The 17048-nt window shown below is 40.0% G+C and overlaps 1 protein-coding gene across 2 annotated transcripts in view; it reads right to left on the reverse strand.

Annotated features, from left to right (window-relative positions):
* Positions 1-14132: 14132 nt before the first annotated feature.
* Positions 14133-17048, reverse strand: part of Cntn5 (contactin 5) — a 1228807-nt gene continuing 1225891 nt past the window's right edge. The window contains exon 25 of one of the 2 annotated variants that reach the window (XM_060369300.1): positions 14133-16631. In XM_060369300.1, the coding sequence (XP_060225283.1) occupies positions 16627-16631 (5 nt within the window). In that variant the 3' untranslated portion in view covers positions 14133-16626. Of the gene's footprint in view, positions 16768-17048 lie in introns of both variants that reach the window. The other variant, XM_060369297.1, reaches the window with a different exon arrangement.

The following is a 17048-nucleotide window of genomic DNA, read 5'->3' on the forward strand; positions in this document are numbered from 1 at the left end:
CACCTTGCCTTTGTACGGTGATTGGGCTCACTGCTGCGTTGGAGTTCTTATAAAATATTTAAAGGGCTGAAGATCATTTTCTTCACAATACAAGAGAAGCATTAATTGAATTCAACACGGGAGCCAGTTTAAAAAAAAAAGCACTTTAATGTTAGTTCTGATATCTGGAATATATGTCTATACACACAGGTCAAGTGACCATTACAGATAAGAAATGGTTAACAGTTGAACCTTATCAACATTCAACAGCATCGCATTCATAAAACGGCAAGCAGAAGCTGCTGCCCACGTTCTGTGGCCATCTCAGCACTCCTCTGCCCACAGCCTGTGTTCATCTCAGCACTCCCCTGCCCACATTCTGTGCCCTCCTCTGCCTACAGTCTGTGCCCATCTCAGAACCTCCCTGCCCACAGACTGTGCTCATCCCAGCACTCCCCTGCCCACAATTTGTGCTTGTCTCTTCTCTCCTTCGCGTTCCTGCAGATAGTTGTGGTGGCTCTTGATCTTCAAGTCTTTTTAATAACTGTCTCTGGCCGATAGCAGCCTCCTGGTCAGTTTGAATGCCTGCTGGTCTGTATTTGGGAGAAAGTCACTGGGAAGGAGTAGCCACAGAACCTGTGAACAACAGCACCTGGAGAGTAATTTGGGGGTTATCCACATGTACACACTCTCCAATTTAGAATAGTGGGGTTTTTAAAGGAAGACAAAGGTGAAGGACTCCAAACAGCTAGGTTAACATGGACGTGCAGTTTTCTTGGTGCTGGGGGGAAAGAGACCAGTGGACAGAAGCCAGAAGCAGGTGAAGCACTATACCACAGGGTCTAAGTGTGCCTGGGTCTATGAGCAGTGGTGCCTTAGGAAATACTTGCCATTTTTAAGTGCTACCTGGGCACCATCCAGACATTACAAGTGTCAAGGTCCTCAAGTCCACTGGACAATGGCTCAGCCACCAAAGTTTCATAGCACAAGCCCTGAGTATTTTTGTTGTTGTTGTTTGCTTGCTTGCTTGTGTGTGTGTGTGTGTGTGTGTGTGTTTGAGACAGGGTTTCTCTGTGTAGCCTTGGCTGTTCTGGACTTGCTTTGTAGACCTTCCTCTATTATACTAAATTGTGGTATTAAAAGTGTGCACCACCACCCCTGGCTAAGCCCTGTGGCTATTTTGTTTTATTTTTCTACCTTTTCTGTTTCCTTGAGTGTAAAAAATTCCCGGCATATAATAATGAATTACACTGACATCAGAACAAAATGACAACCTACAGATTGGGAAAGGATCTTTACCAACCCTATTTATGTTAGAGGGCTAATATCCAGAATATATAAAGAACTCAAGATGTTAAAAAGCAATAAATCAAGTAATTCAATTAAAAATGGGGTACAGAGCTAAACAGAGACTTCTCTATAGAGGAATATTGCATGGCATATAAACACTTAAAGAAATGCTCAATGTCCTTAGAGAAATGCAAGTCAAAATGACCCTGAGATTTCACCTTACACCCATCAGAATGGCTAAGATAAAAAAAAACAAAAACAAAAATAAACAAACAAACAAACAAAAAAACTCAAGTGACAACACATGCTCTAAAGGATGTGGAGAAGGGGAACCCTCCTCCATTGCCGGTGGGAATGTAAACTTGTAAAACCACTTTGGAAATCAATCTGGTGCTTTCTCAGAAAACTGGGAATAGTGCTACCTCAAGATCCAGCTATACCACTCCTAGGCATATATCCAAAAGATGCTCAAGTATACAACAAGGACATTTGCTCAACTATGTTTATAGCAGCTTTATTTGCAACTAAGGAATGGATACAGAAATTGTGGTACATTTACAGAGTGGAATACTACTTAGCAATTAAAAACAAGAAAATCATGAAATTTGCAGGCAAATCATTGGAACTAGAAAAGATCATCCTGAGTAAGGTATCTCAGAAACAGAAAGACATACATGGTATACACTCACTTATAAGTGGATATTAGACATATAACATAGGATAAACATAATAAGATCTGTATACCTAAAGAAGCTAATTAAGAAGGAGGATCCTGGGTAAGATGCTCATTCAGGAAGGCAAATGGAATAAACATCAGAAGAGGATGAAAACAGGGAACATGACAGGAGCTTATCACAGAGTGCCTCTGAAAGACTCTACCCAGAATTGTATTAAAGCAGATGCTGAGACTCATAGCCAAACTTTGGGCAGAGTGTAGGGAATCTTAGGAAAGAAAGGGGAGATAGAAAGACCTGGAGGGGACAGGAGCTCCACAAGAAGAACAATAAACCAAAGATCTGAGCCCAGGGGTCTTTTCTGAGACTGATACTCCAACTGAGGACCATGCATGGTGATAACTAGAACCCCTGCACAGATAGATGTAGCCCATGGCAACTGAATGTTGAAATGCATACTCTAGTAAGGGGAACAGGGGCTGTCTCTGACATGAACTCAAGGGCTGGCTCTTTGATTACCTCCCCCTGATGGGGAGCTGCTTTACCAGGCCACAGAGGAAGACAATGCAGCCAGTACTGATGGAACCTGATAGGCTAGGGTCAGATGGAAGGGGAAGAGGACTTCCCCTATCAGTGGGCTGGGGAAGGAGCATGGTAGGAGAAGAAGGAGGGAGGGTGGAATTGGGAGGGGATGAGGGAGAGGGCTATAGCTGGGATGTAAAGTGAATAAACTGTGATAAATTAAAAAAATGGAAAAAATGAATTACACTTGTCCTGTTGACCATTCAACTAACTGTCCTCTCAGTTTGTGTTAGATTTTCTAGCTATCACATTTGCATCTCCTCCTCACTAGCTCCTTTCATGTTGTTCCTGACTTTTGTCTTCTGCCACAGTCCTGTGTTCATTTTTAGGTTTCCAATCAAATTTTTGACTTTCAGATTTATACAACTGGCTTATTTAGTGTGTGTGTGTGTGTGTGTGTGTGTGTGTGTGTGTGTGTGTTTGTCATGAGAGAGCCATTTTGGAAAGATTAACCTAGTGAGTCTTGTTAGTGGAGACAGTGGATACCCCAGTAGGTTTTAATGGCTGAGAAGAATTGCTTCCCAGGCCACAACGTGCTGAATTAATAGGCTCCAAGATCATGTGTTTTTATTCTTATATTTAACAACCAAGACAACTGAAGCACCTGGGTGACAACAGTGAGTCATGAGTGATTCCCCAAAAGAACACATTGTCTCCAGGTGCCTTTTAACTTTTTAGTACTGTTTGGCTCCCATTGTCTTTGTAACCTCTCTGATTTAATGTAATACTTTAAGTTGCTCTTGGCCACGTTTGAATCTTCAAACACAGTTCAAGTGTTTATTGCCTGTGAGGCCAGAGACTACATGATAGTAACCACCTAAGACACAAGGGCAAAAACCTTGTTCCTGTCCTGAAGAAACTCAGCATGGAAATTCAAGATGGAAGATGCAAAGCTGAGGAAGTCTCCTGAGTACCTGACATCAGATCTGGCTTTTAAATGGTGCGCATGTTGTATGCACCAATTGGAAGGGACAATGACTGATGAAGACGACAAGGTTGGTGCCAAACAAGCCAATCTTCTGTGAGTGACCTGAGATCAGCAAGAGTCTAAGAGGACAGGTGACAGACATGCCAGACAGCTGATTGGCGTGCAAGGGAATCCCTGTTCTGGTCAATTGGTTTCTGTTATCTTAGTCTTACTTGTGTCATCTGTTTAATGACAACACTGAGACTCACAGGACAGAGTTCTTACAGGGATTAAAAAGAATAAAGCAAGAAAAATCCTCTTTTCAGGGATGCTTTTCCTTTCCAGAAAAAAAAAAAAGTTATTTTGTGGTCTACAGGAGCCATTTATAAAGTAAATAGGGCTGGAGTCCAAGGCTGACTTTCGTCACTTTACCCTGTCTGGTAGCCAGGCATGTATACACACTTAGCAACCAATGTGGTAAAAGCACATTTTCTCTCTTCTTCCTCTGTGAATGAGATTTATGCTTGTAGATCTTGCTGGACTCAGAAGTGTGAGGATCTGGCTAGGGACCAACTGTGAAGTGCTTTCACATATGGACCCTTAAAGGCCCATTGAGGGCTACGTCCTTTCTTCATTTTCTTCTGTCACATGACAAGTATCTTCCAAAGGTGGGTTGCTCCAGAAACTTGAAGCCAGGAAGGGAGATGAGATACAGCAGAACAGTGGTTGACCTACAAGAGCTACACATACCAAAACACAAGGACAGATAGGTTGTTTGTAGCAGAATCTAATGTCAAGTTTTACCATGTAAATTTAAGGACAGGTCAGCTTTGTACATTAATTCTTTTCATGTCTAGAGTTTGTGGTTTTGGAGTAAGTTTCATAGAATCCTGTTTTGTGTGTGTGTGTGTGTGTGTGTGTGTGTTTGTATCGGGGGGTCACTTTAAATTCTGTGAATGTCAGGGAACTGCATAGCTACTTTCACTTATCAGAAGAATAAGTCATGATGATACTGAACATCTAATTTTCTACTTCATTTATTTTTTGCAGTATATTTTTCTTTGTATTTGAATCTTCTACCCCAATGTGCTCTTTTTCTTATAACTGAATCTTTCTCTGTGACCTATCACTGACTAAAAGCAAGGGTCCAATTTTTCATGCACAGTGTCTTTAGCTTTAGTACACAAAAATAATTGTCAATTTAGAATCCACAGAGTGCTTTCGGCAAACCTTTTTTCTTAATTTTGAGTAAAATTTCCATATTAATAAAACAGAGCATTTGTTTAATATAAATTTGTTCAATTAATAAATATGGCAATAAGAAAAAGAAAGAACAGTCCTTAGTTTTTAAAAGACAAGGTCTCATGTAACACAGGCTGTTTTTAGCTTTGTAGCTGAGGCTGGTTTTGTCCTTCTGATACTTCTGTCTACATGTTTCAAGTTCTGGGATTAATAAGTGTCTGCCCTAAATATACAAAGCTCAAGAACAGCTTTTAAGACATGCTCTGTTGGAAGATAGTCATTTTACATAGTGGTGGGTTCATAAAGAGCTTGCATTCATGTGTATCATGCACTTTGACCTTTGACCATATTCACCTGTGTTAGCTGCACTCTTCCCTCCCTCTCTTACCAGCCCACTTCCTTTTCCCAGATAGTCTTGACTTTCAAGTCATATTTGTGTATATATTTGTGCTTGCTCATTAAAATCTGAGCTCTACATCTGAGAGAAAAACATGGAGAATCAACTCTCTGAATTTGTATTGTTTTGCTTAGTATAATCTCTATTCTACCAATTTTCTTGCCAGAAATGTAATTTCATTGTTCTGGCTCAATAAAGCTCCATTGTGTGTCTATCAATGCCACAATTTCTTTATCCAGTCATCTGGTGACCACCATCTCAACTGTCCATAACCTCACATGTGACAATGTGGCTGTCAGCCAGATGTTCAGGGAGGGGGTCTCTGTTGCATGCTGACTTATATTCATTTGAATGTATTTTAAGCATATTTTTTTAAAGATTGAATTGGGAAAATAATACATACAGAATGAAATCTTTTGTCATCCTCAAACATTAAGGAATTATTTTAAAGATTTGTTTTGTGAGTAAATTTGTTTTAAATGTGAATGAGTGTGTGTGTGCATGTGTGTATGTACGTGTGAATCTGTGTGTGTGTGTGTGTGTGTGTGTGTGTGGTGTGGGTGGGTATGTATGTGTGTTTGTGTGTGGATAAATATGTAAGTGTGTGTGGTGTGAGTGTATGTTTGTATGTGTATGTGTGTTTGGTGTGTGTGAGTGTGTGATATGTGTGTATATCTGAATATGTGTGTTTGCATGTATATGTATGTGGTGTATGTGTGTCTGTGGTGTGTGTTTGTGGGTGTGTGTGTTATGTTTGTGTTTGTGTGTGTGAATGCACATGTGTGGTGTGTGTGTGCATGCAGTGTGAGTGTATGTAGGTAGGTATGTATGTGGCATGTATGTGTATGTGTATGTTTCTGTGTTTGTATGGACTGTGTGTGTGTGTGCTTAGGTGTTTTTAAGGACCAGAAGATGGTGTCAGATCCCCTGGAGCTGGAGTTACAGATGGTGTGAGCTCCCTGATGCAGTTGGTAGGATCTAACTCTGGTCCTCAGCAGAAACGACAGCGTTCTCAATGTCTGAGTCAGCTCTTAAAATCACTTATATAGTTACAATATCGTTAAACTCTGGTATTTATTGGTGAATAAATCAGCTCTCCTCTCAATAATAATACCTGAACAATAAATTGTTCAAACTAGTGAGAATGAAGGCGGAAGGAAAAGGAAGGGTAAGTTTTTGTTCTTGGTGGTACTGTATCTGCGGTAAGTCCACTCCTGAGGGGGCAGAGTGGACCTCTGCAAATGACTTGAACATTTGAGATGGACGCAGGCTGGAATCCATGGGCAGAAGTATTAAGTGCAAAAAAGAATTAATGTCATTAAAAATAATGGAAAATGATTTAAGGTGGCCTGTGAATTGTCACTATAGTCAAGTTATAGCTGAAGGACTGCATTAATATAATTAAGGACCAATCCTGGTGCAAATTAGCAAACTCGGAATAATGTAAATGTTCTTTAATGACTGCAGAGATTTTGTGAGAGATACCCTCATTAGCGATGCTAAGGTTGCAGAATAACCTTCTTGTTACGTTCAGTGAGCGCTTGCTCATTGCATGGTCTGTTTCGTTTATCTTCAGTCTGTGCAGAAGAAGAGAGCAATATGGCTAAGCACCACATATCTTGATGGAGACGCAAGCCCTGTCTATAAGCCACTGTTAAAGAACTCAATTTCAAAGTTTGCCTGAATGAGGGTACTGCTGCCTCTCAGCACGTTCTGTGATGAGCCGATTGTTTCTGCTTGAGTATCGACCCTGGGCACCACTAACTACATGTGATTGCAGCACTTGAGACAGAGCCACTGAATTATGTATTTTCCATTTTTATATTTATTGTCTGAGTATTTCATAAATGTACACAATGTATTATGGCCATCCTCCTTCTTACCTCTCCCATCTTCACGAACTCTTTTTCAGAGTTCATTGTTGAAAGTTGTGTGCTGGTAACTCAGCTGCTGTGAGTTAATGAACGCCACAGCCATAATACATCTCAAAAACAACATTTTACAGCACTCCTCCTCCCAATGTCAGGATATTACAGTCTTTCTGTCTCCCCTTCCACAATGATGAGCCACTTACTTAAGTCCAACATAAATTTTAAAAAGCTATATTTGGTTAAATATACAACATTGTACAGTGTAGACCTTAGACCCTGTGCTGTGATAACATTTGACTAGATGTATTGCAGATGCTTCTGTGTCATCTTTACAAACTATCTCTGCTAGGAAAAGCCTACAGAATGACTCTATTGCCTGTTTTGGATAACTTTTCCCTGGCAGGGCTGCCTTGCCTGGACTCAAGGGATGAATATATGCCCAGTCCTGATATGACTTGATGTGCTGGGAAGGGTTGATATGGGGTAAGAGGGCTCCCCTTTTCTGGGGAGAAAGGACAGAGAAGGAGGGAAGGGGGAATGGAGAGACTGGGAGAAGAGGAAGGAGGGAGCACCCTTGGAATGTAAACTAAATTTAAAAAATAATTATTCCTGTGAGTGAAAACTAATAGTAACCATGTTGGCAAGTACATCTCATGCCTCAAACATGAGTAATTTCTCAAACCAAATAATTTTTATAGACATTGACATTTAATTCTTGATTTTTCATTATTTAGATGTTCCTGCTGCATGTCTTGAGAAACTTTCTTCTTTGTTAGAATATTTACTTTATTTTAATATATTAGAATTGCCTTCCAAACAACAATCTCTCTGTCTCCATCTCTGTCCCTTCCCCCTCCCCCTCTGTCCATCTCTGTCTCTCTTCACAAGTTCTGACCTGTGACTGGCTTCTGATAATAGAAGGTAAAGTGTCCTTTTGTAATGTCTCCCCTGAGCAGGCACTGAAACCCTTACATGTTGCTTTAAGTATTTAAGACATTAATTGACACATAAGAGACAAGCATGGTCTTTGTTCTTTCAACTGAGAACACCTAATACTTGTTCAGTACCTATTTAATAATCCTGTTCCTCTGAGGTCCTCAGACTGAACATTGACATTGTTTGAGTTAGTCTTTGGCCTATAGTCTTTGGCCTATTTGTGCATTGTATGGATGCATTGCCTGTCAATTAAAAACCTGTGGCCTATAGGAAAGAGTAGAATAGAAGGTTGGACATGTGGTAGGATACAGCCAGGCTTTAGGGATTAATCCAGCATGATGTGAGGACCACAGATGCAGGGTATATGAGCAGATATAACTAGCCACATGTCAGAATGTTGGGTACAATGCCTGGGTTATTTTAAGTTATGAGCTAGTCAGAGAAGAGCCTAGCTATATGGCCTGGGTATTTGTAAACATATTTTGAGTCTCATGAGTCATTCTGGGAGCCTGGGGACAGGAGGAAGAACCACAACAATATTCTGTATCTCCTACGGAACCAGTAAAGATGAAGGTTTTGACTGGCCAACCTTTACAGCATATTATAAACTATTAGTGTGCCATCTATGGTCCCTGGCTAGCCTGCATTGCTCTTCAGCCGGAAGCAGGCATTCCTGTGTCCTTGTCATGGCATTGGTCTCTCAGGTACATGTCTAGCCCCAACTGTGTTGGCCTAAGTTAATCTGCAGTATTTTGAGATGGAGGGTGTGCTTGCTAACCACTGGAAAAAGAGCGAAATGAGTACAGGATAGAGCAAAATCCAACACAAGCAGGGTAAGAATCAGCTGGGGCCAGGCTTTGAATGTTTTCTTCGGGAAGCCCGGTCACAGGTTCTGTCCTATGAGAGGGTTACCTGTTGTATACCCTTTCACAGTACATGAGGTCTAGAGTGGGTAGGGCCGGAAGTTCTGTCCCAGAAGAAGGAACCAACTGTGAACTTCTCAGCCTTGACAGCGGAATGTGGATTAGAGGGCGGTGTATGCAAGGACACCACACTGCAGATGTGTTCTGAGCAGGACACCAATAGCATCCACTGTGGATGCATGCACAGGGCCACGTGCATTTTGGTGGGTCTTTGATAAGTTGAAGGCTTCATGAGCACATGCATGCTGCTGCAGAGAAAAATTCTTTCTGTTATCAGAAGTTTGGGGACCTCTCACTAAGGGTCCACATTTAGCAGGAAAATTGGGGTATCTTCTCAGGGTTCTTAGTCTCATTAATACATGAATTTACAAATGAATTCAAGGAGTTGGAGAAATGGCTCAGTGGTAAAGGGCACTGGTTGTTCTTCCAGAGGTCTTGAGTTCAATTCCCAGCAACTACATGGTGGCTCACAACCATCTAAAATTGGATCTGATGTTTTCTTCTGTCATACAAGCATACAAGAAAAACAGCACTCATGTTTAAATTCAATAAATAAATAAATCTTTTTTTTTTTTTTTAAGAATGGACTCTGAAGGAAGCATGAGGACAAGTTTATTAGGGTTTAAAAGAAAAAACGTGGCAGGCAAACTGTAGCTTCAGCAGCTGCCTGAAGGAGAGGGGTCAGAGAGGAGAAGGACAGCCATGTCATTTTGAGTTAGGCATAAAGGTTTGATAAACAGCCATAGACAAAATGGGTGGTAGCTTCAGAGAAAGTGAAAAAAATTTAAAGTGCTAAAGAAAACATACGTAGGCTCTGGCCAGCATTTGAAAGAAAGAGATATCAGAAAGAAAAGTCACACATTTCTGAGACATTTCAAAAGGGCAGGCAGACCTCCCAGAGTTCAAGAGCAGCCCCGCAGAGACTGCACAGACAGCATTAGAAAGGCCGAGGCAGGAGCATGTCTCAAGTTTGAGCACAGTCTGGGCTACATAATAAAATGCAGCTGCCTCAAACAATGTAAAAATAGAAATAGTAAGTATAAAAATAAAAAATTTGACTTATAAACCTGACAATAAATGGTGCTCAGGAGGGCTGGAAACTTCAGTTTTCTTATATTGTAGGTTCTTTGCAAGTTTTGCAGATTGCTTCTGCAGGAATAGAAGCCCAAGGGAAGCTCGTGAGCTGCTCACATACACTAGCACCGTACTTTAAATGTGAAAGTCTGTCTCAAGTGACGTTGATTTTCTTCCCTCTAAGTATGTTAGCAAAGATTACTTTGTTTCTTCCCAATTTGTGTCCTTTGGTAATTATTTAAGAATGTCTTCCTGTGATATTTTTCAAACAAATCAAACTGGAATCATGTAACATCCCACAGATTCAGTTAGCATCATTTTATACTGTCAGCTATCTTCTCCCTTGAAACATTTTAGTTTTTGAACCAACTGTTCATCCCTCTCTCCCTTCCTTTCTACCCACTCCCTCTTCCATCTCAGCTATGCTTTAAAGTAAATCTCTATTGTACCATTTTATATTTTTTTTCCTAAAATATTGATTCAAAACCAAATGCAATCCATTTTTATACCTAAAATGATTACTTTAACGTAAACTTAGTTCTTTATCCTGGTCATCTGAAATACTTATTAAGAATTTTTCTCGGATGTAGTCCCTAGACAGCTCAGTCTCCACGTGAGTTCCTTAGTGTAGAGACAATCTTTGACATGAACTCAGTTGCTGGCTCCTTGATCATATCTCCCTGGTGGGGCAACCTAGCTAGCCTACAGAGGAAGAGGATCCAGGAAGTCCTGATGGGACCTGATAGGCTAGGGTCAGACAGTAGGAGAGGAACACTTTCCCTATCTGTGTACTAGGGGAGAGAGATAGGGGAATAAGAGCAAGGGAGGGTGGGACCAGGAGGAGATGAGAGAGGGGGCTTCAACTGAGATATAGAGTGAATAAATTGATAATAATAATAAAATGATTTTTCATTTGAGTTAAAATTCAACCATGGTCCTTGTATTTTACAGTTTTTCTAAAGTTCATATTAAAGAGAGCATCTGCTCTTTTCTGCCCACTCCCCAGCTATTATAAATTGGGTAGTGTCACAGCTAATGAACCCCTTATGGTCTCACATAGCATATTTTTTATTTCCTGTGTATTCTGATGCACTTTTCGTGCAACTGACAGAGGTTGGTTAAGCTCAGGATTAGGTTTATTTTTAATTATCAGTGCTCACAGTAGTATTATATACTTCATACTGTATCGCCACAGGTTGTCAATAATGTAGGATTGACCCATTTTTGGTAATGCTAAAATTAATAAGTAGTTTCTAATCGCAATCCAAGCTCAGATTCTTCATCATTCTTGTAATGATTTTTCTTAGCAACCATTGATAAATATTGCCAGAATCAATATTTCATTAGGCGTTTAAAATGATGATTTTCCAAATTCGTTATATATTTGCCATGTGCCATTGGGGATGTGATCAGGAAGGCTCTTCCATCATAACTGTTTATTCACCATCCTTGACTCCTGGCACTACTGGATAATAAAGTTTTGGTTTGTATAATCCTCGTGTCAGTCATCACAACCATTTCTTCTAAAGGCTGTGGATACCTTCAAAGTATTTTAGAGACTGATTCTCTAGCAAGCATATTTTCGAGAAGTCCCAGGCCAGTGTGCGTAAAGGAAAACGGAAGTGAGGGAGGCGAGAATGGAAAAGCGAGATGAGGCATACCCAGTCTTCTTGCTTTCTTCTGAGACTGCGTGGACGCACATCCATGAAGTGCACCTGCAGACTGTCTGGCCCGTTGTGGGCAAGGCTACATATTTGGACAAAGCAAAAGGAACATCTTCGTAGCCCTATTCTTCTTCAGTGTTTATGCAGCAAGCAACTGTCTTGTGGACTTTTGCATCCACCAATACTTCTAGGAACTGGTTAAATAGCCAGGGCTTTGCTTTGGACCATGTCGCTATGACTGGAAACATGATTGTCTCATGCCTGAGAACTTTCCTGGTCAGAGAGAGACAGGCATGGTGTGATGCTTGGAGCTCCATGTCATGGTGCTGCTTAACGCAGGCAGTAGGTTTGCATGAACATCTGGGGGATCACTGTGTTGGTGGCAGCAGGGTGAACCGGCATCTCATCATGGTTTAGGAAGCAGATGAGACCCAGGGAAGGTGAAGCTATTGCTCAGAAGTGTTTATCTTCCTGTGTCAAACTGTCATTGTGAACTCACAGAGTACCTCCCCAAATACTTCCCTTTGGCCTTAGAATATTTGGAAATTATTTGCATTTGAACAGCTCTGTAGAAAGTAAACCCTGAGGAGCCTGGGGACATGGATAGATCACACATATTGGATACATTCCATTCCATTAGTGAGAACGTTTCCACACCTCAGTCCCTGTGGGGCTGTGACGTGGTTCAGCTATGCTGCCAGAGGTGGGGAACAGGGGTGTCGAGCCCGTTTCTGTCACAGAGAAAATGGCTGTCGCTGGACTTCTGTGCTACTGTGAAGTCATCTTTCAAACACCAATAAACTCCTGTGAGAGGCTAATGTGCAACTTTCTACAGAGGTCGTTGATGGGGCTCCAGATTGAGCAGATATAGGTGTTTTGTCCCCTGTTTAATTTTATTTTTCAGTAATTGGTATGACTTTATTCAAACTGAGAAATCAACATAAGAATCTGACCATCTTCGTATATTTTTGAAAAATTTCTCTCTGTACAAGATTTTACTTATTGATTCACACACACACATGTATACATATATGTACCCATACATACTTTAGTATATATCTGTAACTGATACTTAAAATTTATTAGTGTGACTATTATTTTTTCCTCTCATTTAATACTTAGCTTATATTAAAAATTTCCTCATATTCTCAAAGGCATCTTGCTTGTAGTCAGTCAGTGTGTTTGAAACAGGACCCCAAGAGGTTCCCATACTGCATTTGCCAGGTGTCGTTCTTTGCTATAAAGCAAACTATTTCCCATTTTTACCTCTGTGTGGCATTTATTTGCGGAAGAAAGTGGATCTATTCTATTGTTGAATATTCCGCATTTGAGTTTAGTCTTGTTTCTGTCCTGTGTTATTAAATTTTCTTCTAATTTTCCTCCAGCCTTTTTTTTTTTAAATAAAAATGAGAAAGGTTGATTAGATTCATGCTGAATTCCAAAAAAAGATATTAGAGAGATAATTTGGCATCTCCCTATACCTCCTCTTCCTTTCCCTTCCATCCCCTCCCTCCTTCTTTCCCTCTTCTCTCCTGATATATCTTCTGTCTCAGTGTCTCTTTCATTGATAGAACCACTAGGCTCAGAAGGTACAGTTTTCATTAGCATTTTCCTTAGTAGCTCCAATATCTGGTAATTATTATTCTTGTTTCTCCCACTGTCTTCAGACTTGGGATCAAACTCAGGGTCTTGTTCATGTTAGGCAAACAATCTGTTGAGCTATAACCTTAAACCTTTACTTTTGGAATTCTATTATTTCTTCTGTATTAATTTCTTTTTCTTCCCCACCATCCTCCTCCACTTCCTCCATCCCTGCCTCATCCTACTTCCTCTAATCACTGTTGTAACATCAGAGAAAAAAAAACCTATATAGAAAATTATTAAATATTGCCAAAGTCTTCCTAGTGGATTTGTACTATTTTGTGTTTGTCAATATTTTAAAACAATCTCTCTCATTTCTGAGCTACTGAAAGTGTGCATAGGAATGTAGGATCTCAGGTGAGCTGACAGTCATCCAGATGTGGGAAGCCTGTTCTCCAAGTAATCGTAAGCCAATCACCTAACTTACTGTTCACTTGTTATATACTCTGTATTATGTTAGGCAGTCTCAAAATGGGTGTAATGTACTCTCCTTTGCATGAGCCTAGAGTCCGAGAGTGGACACACGTGTATAAGTAAATAATTACTCTACGATTGTTGGTAAAGCAGAGGCAAATAAATGGTGCTAAGAAAGCATAGAAGAGTTCATAAATGCCTGTGGCAATCGTTTTCAGGACAGAGTGTGAATGCCCGATTCTAGCCAAGAATGCCAAATAATGCCTTTAGCACAGCCTCACCTGATTCCAGAGAGTCTTCTGCCTTGAGAAGGAGCAGCTCATGGGTTTGACCCGAAATTTCACCCATTTCTATGTGTTACTTTGTTTGTTTGTTTTCTTTGACACAGCTGTAAATGTTCAGGTTGGCATTAGGACAGATATCTATGGAGATTTCTACATGAAGCCGTTACTGTAATTGTAATCATTCTCTGGCCTGCTTGACATATTGATGTTTATGTAGGTGACAGGAGAGAAGATAAAAGTCAATAAAAACGGAATTGTTTATTAAAAAGGTCTATTGTTACAAGAACAGTACACAGAACTATTTTACTGTGTCTTCCACATGATATATACCATTATATATAGTATATATACAGATTGTATACAATATATTTAATGGTTTGACACAGAGTCCACAGTACCTTCAGTTACATATGCAAAACATTTGCTGTCATGAAGTGTCTCGTGATAAGGAGTGCTGTTTTCTTATGGTTCAATGGGCATTATAAAAATACAGTCTCTGAAGTGACATAAGACTGTAGTTACAATTTCACCAGAGAAAACACTTTCTCAGTACTGTTGTTGGCAAATAACGTTCCTTGACAGGAACGCTGTCTGTTCGCTACAAAATAACAAATATGGAATACAGAAATACAGATACAGTGGAAACCTGTTTTATTTTAAATTGGTTCATGATGCAAAATACATATTTTGTGCATGTTAAGTAAAAACACCCCACATCTCTGACTTCTGTGAGAATATGACATCAGATGTTCTGTATGTGGATATTCAGGCAGAGACATACTATCCCCCAGCAATTTGGGAATATTGATTAATAAGAAGTTGCCATGATGTGACATTTTTATTTTACTGGGTTTTTTTTTAGAAGAATTTAGTTAAGAAGTTGCTTCTTAAGGTTCTTCAGTAAATCTAAATGAGAACGTCAATAATAAATGAAAAAAGTCTCAATTTACCAAATATGAAAAACATATTCATTTAAAAATATTATTGTACAATTTTTCAGATGCATGATTTGTTCCTGCAAGTGACACCATATTTGGGGAAGTTTATCTTTGCTTCTTACTGGTGAACTTAAGCCTCTCCTACTCCCCAGGAGGCACATGAGAAAGGCCACGTGGTTTTATGATTCATAGGCTTGAGTAGTCACTGTCTTAGTATTTACTGTAACAGTCTGTTGACTAAAACCATCTTTTTATATTGACCGTCTTTACTTAGAGCTATCTGGGATACAATTCTCTCCAAACAGAGTATGAATAGTTGGCAGATTGTTACACTGTGCTCTGAAAACTCTTTTAAGCTATTCAGGATAGACCCCTCAGCATCATTGACTTAAGCTCAGTATTTTCATTTTGTTATTAAAGATGCAAGTAAAGTTAATTGGCTGAGACCATATAAAGGTGAAGCACTAGAATCTACCTTTGTCCCCATCTGAACATTGCTCATCTAGCTAGCATCTCCAGGTTCTTTCTGGAAAGCAAGGCTGCCCTAAGTACCATTTCTGGACTCTTCCATGGGTGTGATGTCCACCTTGGTGTTTCTTTGTGCTGTGTATACTACACACACATCATGAAATGGGATGATCTCACTTAGTTTTTCTGTGAACTGTCTCTTAGTCTGAATATGACTCCTTGAATTAGTCAATGGGGATTGTCTCTGACAATTCTATAGAACCCAGCAATGCAGACTTTGGCTAGACTAGCTGAATCCCGTGGTAGCACATGTTCTCACAACTCAGTTTTAAGAACATCACTGAACCTAACAGAACCTCCTTAATACAGTAGTTGGGAAGCATTTGTAAATGGCCTATGATGTAAAGCAGTGTCTAAAACCTCAGATTTTTCTTTGTTTTAATCATTTGTTTCATTACTTCTTCCACCAATTTTCCTTGTCCTCATAATGATTTGCAAGTAGAAGAAAGCCTTGCACTCACTTTCATGTCTATCTTGACAGCAGGTAGAGAAATGGGGCATCCCTGCCCCATGTCCTTTGTACTTTTCTGTTAGCACCTGTGGCTCTGTGCCATCGCAGTTTTCAGTACTCACTAATTTTGTGACTTTAAACTGTCTTTTGACATTAAACATGGACTGTATTTGCTGTTAGGCCACATGTTACTCAGTGGGAAACAATAACTCAGTTTGGACTCACTTTCTATTTAACTTCCACTAATGTAAATTCTCTACCTTAATACCTTACTCTATGGGCACATGTAGAATGGCCTATTGACAAATCTTGCTATTTTTCTATTCAGTCATACAAGAGTTTTTGAGGATTCTTTTATGGATTTACCCTATCCCAATAACGGAAGTATTTCCTCATATTTCCTGCTGGTTTGGTATTGAAGCCGTGATCTGATGGAAAGATTGGAAAACACTAGACTCAGAGTCTTGAGAACATGTTTCCTTCTCAGATTTGTATTTGTTTTTGAGCAGGCTATAGAGACCACATTGGTAACAATTGGATGACACTCAGAGTCATCAAGTAGAAAATCAAATTCCAACATATTAAAAAAAATTAAGAATACATCTGACAGAAATTACCTTTGCTTACAAAATTTCATTACATACAATCTGCATATTTTTATTGGACCAAGAACTGTCCTCTCCATTTACAAAATCCAAAGAGAAACCTGATGGGTAACTCGTATTCTCCCCCCAAACTCCTGAGAGTGCATCATCTGTAGTCCCATGTGTCAAAGCTTTCCTCAGGACCCTGGGTCTCCACTCATTCTGCGCTCTGTCTGCTGCCGCTTTCTCAAGCTAAAGCAAAGAAAAGCAAACTGCATGAGCAGCTTTCACCACGAACTGGAAGGAAGCATCAAAGCCAAGAGCAGTGTTACTGAGGACCACTTGGAGAGAGAGTGTAGGGTTGACTGAGCGCTTGTGATTTTCCCACCTGTGAACGAAAGAGAAGCCTCCAATGAAGCCACGTGGCAAGAAACGCTCTTAGGAGTGATGGGTTGAAATTGGTCCTCTGTCCCATGGCATGGTTCTGCTATGAAATAAGGCATTTTCTGGGGTCTCTGCCTTCACAAGGAAGTAGAAGTCTATCTGCAAAATGTACTAAAAAGCTAATCCGTTTCTAACAAACAAGTCTAACAATGAGAATGGGTGATTTCCACTGGTGCCCAACTAGGATGTATTTTAAGGTCAATGGATGGAAATAAAATTATTGTT

The sequence above is a fragment of the Meriones unguiculatus genome, chromosome 1 (genome assembly GCF_030254825.1).
Source record: "Meriones unguiculatus strain TT.TT164.6M chromosome 1, Bangor_MerUng_6.1, whole genome shotgun sequence".
Lineage (NCBI taxonomy): Eukaryota > Metazoa > Chordata > Mammalia > Rodentia > Muridae > Meriones > Meriones unguiculatus.